Here is a 7,149-nt window from a genome sequence, read left to right as displayed (position 1 = left end):
TCATCTGATGAAGAAGGCCCATGCCTCCCTGAACGATTTAATCCATAAGGTGCCATCCCGCTCTGCCTTCTGCCTAATTTCAGACTAACATGGATAACTATCTCTCTCTCTTTCATCATCACAGTTATATTTAGGAGCCCTCATCACGAACTAGATACCACTGTGCCAGGTACTACTCAAACATGGAAAAAAAAAGTATGGCCAAGTCTCAGATCCAGAGAGCTTACAATCCACTAGCCTGCCTCCCTCCCTTCTTGGCTGGTGGTTCAGTCAACACTTCTACAATGGATTCAAATCGGCTTGAAATAGAGAAAACAAAACAAAAAAAAAATAATAATTTCCAGTCTTCCATCACTTAGTTACCTGTCAACTGTAGAAAAATATGGCCAGAGACCGATACAGTTTTAAGATCTCAGGACACATGTAAGATATACAAACACATGAGTATATTATATATGGATGGTTGTGTTTCCCTGCAATAAAATAAATCCTATTAACTAGAAACCATTTTTCCTACGTGAATGAAATTGTTCCTAGGTAATTTTTAGGAATTAAAATGACCATTCAACTGGAAACATTCAAGATCTTATTTACAGGACTGATGGGGCTGGCATCAGATTCAACTAAGAATGCAGCAAGCTTTCAAATTAAAATATCCTGATCGCAAAGGACAGGATCCCAAAGGGATGACCCCAAATGGCAGGATCACCTCGGTGAAGAGGCAGACAGAGGATACTGCTAAAAAGACTAGGAATTTTTTTTTTTTTTTTTTTTTTTTAATCTGCTGTCACCACAGAAGCCTTACAGCAGAGGCTGCTCCAGGACCTACATCCTGCTCACCCTCCATCTATGCCACCTCCTTAAACCCATTGCATCCCCTTTCAGGCTTTCCATCCGGGCAGATGTTCTGGAAGCTTTCCATCCTGATCACTTGGGGCTGAGCTTCCACCACCAGGATCCTCTACCAGCATACAGATCCAGGAGTGAATCTAGGCCAATGTCAAAACAACCGTAGCATGGACTATGCAGGAGCCATTACTTTCTTAATGGGTCAGTCAAAGAGGGCGTTACTACTGAGCTGTTCTAGTCAGCAGACAGAACCACAGAAAGTCCTAGCTGATTGCTTATAGTAAAGATGCAGAAGACATGAGACACAAAAATCAATCTGTGACTTCTGGTAACATGTGGAAGAACAATTGTTGAGACCTACAGCAGGTGGCAATGGCAGCTTTTAGATATTCATGGCCTAATTTTCAGTGACGCTCACAGCCCAGAGCTTCTGCAGAGCAGCAGATCTGAAGATCAAGCCACCAGTGCTTAGCCGTTTGTAATCACTAATCACACATGTTCCTGATGTATATGGACAGGTTAGAGATGGACTAGGAAAACTTGATGGGGAAAGGAGAAGGGGCAGCATAGGGAAGATGTTAACATCTGATGAAGTAGGTTGTCTGTGAAAACTTGTACCTCTTTGAAGCAGTTAGACTCTAAGGGTACCTATAGCTAAACCAAGTCTGCTGGAACATGGCAATTACCGTGCTCCAGCAGCCTCCTGCGTCTCGTGCATCAGCATCCCTGTGCTTCAAAATGGCAGCAGGGGCACTTTAACTAAAGCTTATTTGATGAGCTTTAGATAAAGCGCCCCCACTGCCATCTTGAAGCATGGGGATGCTAGTACATAAGACACTCTGGGCACTTTAGTTAGAGCAGCTCTCCACTCTCTCTCTCTCTCTCACTACCACCAAGGCAAGTGATGAGCTTGTATCCTTCTGTTAATCTTTGCTGGTTTTGGTACTTTTCCCTTTCACCCATTCCCAGGCAACACATCTGCTTTTTTAGGCTATAGCAGTTGGACCACTAGAGCACAGTCTCCTTAGGACATGAACTCTGCCACTTCTCTGTACAGCCTATGGCATAATGTGGCCAAGTCCTTTACCCACTACCTGCTAGATGCATCAGTTCTGAAATAATAGTTCTGCTAAACTTGCACAGCTTTCTATAGTCCAATAGCAATGAAAGCTATATTTCTTTCACAAAAGGAGATTTCAACACATTACATTAAAACTCTCCAAATAAATACTGCTGATTTAAAATTGTACCTAGTGGTGATAACAAGAGAATCATCATCTCTGAAGGCCTTGTTCCCCAAATATTTGCCAACTGGAATCAAGTAAAAATGTACAGCTATGTTTCCCATCATGATTTAAAAAAAAAAAGACCCATGTTACAGAATTCAACTGGCTCTTAACTGAAACATAAAAAAAGACTGAGGTAAAGACCAGGAAGTTCCCAAATGATAAAATCCAGGAATCTCTCCAACATTCAACTATATAAAACTCCAAGAGCAAGGGACAAATGAACCTGCTGAGTGTTTAGAGTTTCTAATGGAGGGACTCTCTCTCCTTCAACAACGATGTAAACCACAGCTCTTAACAGGTAAGACTCAGGTTAATGTCACATAAATATTTACTACAGGATCTCCATTCACACGTATTCCAGAGCAGATGAGTTATCTCCCTTTCTACTGAAACAATACAGAGGAGGAAATACAGTATGTGAAAACCAGATGCCTTAATTTTAGCCGCCTACTCAAAGTCATTTTTCATTCAGGCTCCCAGCCACAAAGGCCCTTGGAGCTCATGCCTGCATTCAAAGCTAACACACAAGCAATTTACCTGAGACACCGGCAGAGAAGTTCTTTAGAGACGGTCTTTTCACAACAGTGTACGACTCTCCGACCACAAACACTTTATACAGCACAGCATTGTGATTGATGAAGCTCTGAATCACACAGGGGGGGCGGATGGCCGTCAGGCCTTCCTGGTTGAATACAATTGCCATCTAAAACACAAAACACAAATACAGTTCTCCACGAGGATTTAGGCTTTCATTTATTTTGCATTTCTCAGTTGTCTGATCACAGTGCGAGTAATGGGAAATATCTATTCAGGGATAACGCCCAAATCCCCTCTCTGTTGCTGGCTTTTATTTTATTATGTTCACTGCTGTAAGCAAGCTCTAAAACCCTCAGGATGTTATTGGTAGTGCTGCTTTCATTTTAAATTAAATTTTTAAACATACACACAAATGTCATCTATCACAGTTAGTTTATTCATAACCCCGATTTTAGTTTTTATTTTGAAATCAGTAAAAGGTGCGAGTGACAAAGCCTGGAAAATACCTATCAGATTTTTCAGATACTGCCTACTAAGAAATGCTGACCACTCCTTGACAATACAAGCTGTTTCTCTAATCGCTTGGTTTTAAATCTCTGAAGCAATAGGGCTTCCATCACTCCACTTGAGAGAGTTCTTCATAGCCTAACAGTTCTTACTGCTAGGAAATGCTCAGCCAACATTTTTCTTGGCTCAGTTTCACCCAATTTCTCCAAGTGTATAGACCCCTTAGATGAAGAATGCAGGCACAGGAAGAAATATGCCAGAGGAAATAAATTATGGGGCTTTAATGATGAGCAACAACCAGTTCAAACCTAGCTCATGTAACATTTAAGTAATAGTGCAGGGAAGCACTTTGAGGAGCCAGCCATAGCCACCAACATATACGACTGAGCTCTATGCTTGGACATCCGATTAAAAATTGGCCAGACACTTATTTCCTACTTTAATTGGTTTGAAAACTGTGCTCTCCTATTGTAATGCATGGCTTTTGTTGCTCTGAGGATGGACTATGACAATATCTCCCATCTGGTGGGGACAAGCATCAGTTTCTGCAAAGCACCATGATGTGCATGCTAAGTGGCAAAGGTTGATGAGAGCACTTCATATCAACGCTCCCCACTTAATGGTCAGGGACAATTCAAAGTCTGTTCTTCCTCTCTAAAGCATTATACAGGCTGTGGTCCAAGTAACTAAAAGACATGTCCCTCCAATGATACCAATGAAAAGTATCAGGTGCAATGCCTGAGAGCATCTAACTTGGATGGATTTTGATGGGGAAAAGTCAATCCGAGTGAAAAGTATTCAAAGCGTGGAACTCTCCGCTAGAGAAACTCCACTGGAATCAGGAGAGCACAGCGTGCGATCCTTCTGTCTTCCACTGCCGCCGCCGATTTGATTTCAGTAGGGTCGGGTTTTCATGGGGAGAGAGAACCTCTGAGTTTAAGTGATTTGTTCTGGGTCACCAAACAGTCCAGTGGTAGAGTATGACTCATCATACCACTCTTGCTCCATATGCTCCCTGTCTCTCTTCTTTACTTCTATGATTAACTGGATCTTAGTGAAGTCAGGAGCACCCAGGGATTTTACAAATTGCATGCCATGAAACAGTTTCTTCTATCTCCTATGTGCACACACCTGTCCGTTTGATTTATGGTGTACTCTTACTTTGCAAAGCTATATTTGACTGCACCTTAACTTCTCATTTTGCCCCTTTTAAGAAGGAGGTATTTTGATAAAAAAATGACACTTAAAAGAAAAAAAAAAAGGGCAAAAATCTGGCCCAGATAAGCAACAGAGTGATATCCATTCATGGTTAAAGGTCTGAGCACATTTGTCTCTACCCAGCTATTTACTATTCCATTCTCTTCTATACCTAACAGACCATATTAGATAACATAATTGTCTGTACGCATATGCAATGAATTAGTCAATTCTCTTAACATTTTTGAGTGCAAGTTAGTGTGTGTTGTCAATACCTACTTGCAATGATATTCTTATTCCATCTCTATTATACTAGATGCACATTAATAACCTGTTCAAGCAAGCTTCTATAGAATAATCCATCAAAATTACTCAGTCATAGCAACAACTTAGCACATTTTTCTCACACTGATGGCAGGGATGGCTATGATTCTCTACATTTGTAGAGGGTCCAAGACAATATTACATCATTTTATCTAAACAAACAGCACCATGTAGCTCTTCATATTTTCAAGGTGCACTTTGTAAATATTATCAAAGGTGTTTCATGGGAGCTAAGATAAAAATCTATTCATTAATCCCATTTTCCAGGTGGAAAAGGGTATGTCTTCATTGTTGGAATTAGCCCAGGCTCGCCATGCCTACACAGTATGTCTACACGGGTGCAGCAGTCATGGAAACATGTGCACAATGTTTCTGTACTAGCCAGCATGTTTGAATAGATTCTGGTGGGATATCCCATGGTTTTTAGCAGTGCATTAAACTGGATTTCTCCATGAATTCATTTGCAGGGTGAGTAAGCACACACGAAGCCATCATCTGTGACAGTGACTTAAGAACAATGCTTTACATAAACAGCTTCCATGTGACGTTACGGAGAGTTTAGAAAGTTAAATGAAGCAACATTTGGCACCAGGAGCTTTCAATGACAGTGTCTTTAAGGAATTAATCTGGCAAACCAGAAAATGATTCATATTCTCTGCCAATCTATTTCATTCATTCCAGTCTGCTAAACACAACAGTGTTGTTTTGGGCATGTTTCCCCAAATGCTGGGTCTTATTGATGCCACACTACAGCTTTACCAAAGGCTGGTATCAATTTCTCGCCAAATGGCAGCATAAGAGGAGGATTTCTTGGACAGCACCTCTATTCTACTGCTGTGGAAATGCAGTAAAAATGGAGCACACAAAATGGGGTTAAAACACTAAGCCAGCTTAGGTGACTTCCAGGGCTGAGAAAGAAAGGAGTGGGGGAAGCAGGATGGTAAGAGAAAAAAAAACATGCAGCCCACATGGAATGGCAGGATATCACTGGAGACTAACAGCACCCGAGGTTTGATTAGCTTGCATTCCAAGCTTGCATTAGCTGCCAAATAGGCAAGTTGCCAGCTTAGTTTGATGCCAAACCCAAGCTCAAGCCTATATCCTCAGCGAGCCAAGAAGTAAAAGCATCCACAAGTCCAAGTTAGATATTTTTCTGTGTCAATTGAAGTAGGGTTTTGGGGGGGCAACATCAAGGTTAAAGCTCAGGCCATCTTTGCAATAAAAACATCTTCAGAAGTTTAAACAACATGCCTATGGGCACAGAGGGAGTCAATGGCAGAGGAGACGACAGAACGAGACCGTTTCTTGCCTCCTGTGTTCAAACCATTAGAGATACTGCCTCCTCTCAACAAAAAGAACATTCCATGCTTCTCAAGCGGCCAATCTCCACATATAGCTACTACAAGATATGCTGCTGTTGGACCATAAATGAGTCTTAACACCATCTGCAGTTCTGCTATATAGGGGCTGAAGTGTCGTGCAGAACTCCAGGCATGTTGCAGGGTACTGTCTTGGGCAGCAGTAATCAGTTTCTGTGACAACAGCCCCACTATAAAAATATTCACAAGCTGCTTCCCGTAGAAAGTTCAAATAAGTCAGTACTTTTTTTGAGACTGGATAGAGACTTATCAAGGAAGTCCATGTTGAATTCATTAGGTGCTGAAAGCCTCATGCATTTCACAGGGCAGCTGCAGGAAAACTAGAAGCAGGGAAACAGAAATCCCACCAAAACAGAGAAAATGTCAAGGAGTGGCCAGCAGATATCAGGCACTCCCCTAAACTCTCCCCAGAACTACACACCACATCATTGCAAAGAGGGAGTAAGATCCAGCTAAGGTTTGAGTCACAGATTTAATTATGTTTATATACTAATATCGGTCATTCACCATTTTGGTGACAGGCATCGTATTTCTCCAAGTTTCACTTCACTCCAGAGCCCTTAATTCTTAGAGGTGTTGCAGCAATGCACTGCAGACTTTAGGAGCAGCTGGAAAATGTATCTGACAATAGCTAAAGTGGTAAAGAACGACGCATGTTTATTCCCAGGGAGTAGGGCCTGGGCTTTTCAGATTGGGACTTGAGAGAGGCTGGAAGCACATAGGAGAATGAGCTGAGAGATGGTTCTCCAGCTCCATGCTGTTTCCCTGTACTCACAGCCAGCCAAGATTCTCAGAGATTTCCTAACCTCAAGGATATGTAATCATTTTGATTATGGCCACCTCAGATGGGAAGCAAAGCCCATCCCAATATATATATATATATATATATATATATATATATATTGGGATGGGCTTTGCTTCCCATCTGAGGTGGCCATAATCAAAATGATTACATATCCTTGAGGTTAGGAAATCTCTGAGAATCTTGGCTGGCTGTGAGTACAGGGAAACAGCATGGAGCTGGAGAACCATCTCTCAGCTCATTCTCCTATGTGCTTCCAGCCTCT

General features: G+C 41.7%; 1 protein-coding gene across 1 annotated transcript in view; it reads right to left on the bottom strand.

Moving 5' to 3' along the window:
- Window positions 1-7,149, bottom strand: part of ITPK1 (inositol-tetrakisphosphate 1-kinase) — a 329,726-nt gene that overhangs the window by 26,133 nt on the left and 296,444 nt on the right. The window contains exon 7 of the mRNA XM_019518638.1: window positions 2,676-2,841. Coding sequence (XP_019374183.1) covers window positions 2,676-2,841 — 166 coding nt within the window. The remainder of the gene's footprint in view (window positions 1-2,675; window positions 2,842-7,149) is intronic.

Source organism: Gavialis gangeticus, unplaced genomic scaffold, assembly GCF_001723915.1.
Source record: "Gavialis gangeticus isolate Ggan-Ray unplaced genomic scaffold, GavGan_comp1, whole genome shotgun sequence".
In the NCBI taxonomy this organism is placed as follows: domain Eukaryota; kingdom Metazoa; phylum Chordata; order Crocodylia; family Gavialidae; genus Gavialis; species Gavialis gangeticus.
This window is presented reverse-complemented; position numbering and strand designations above follow the sequence as displayed.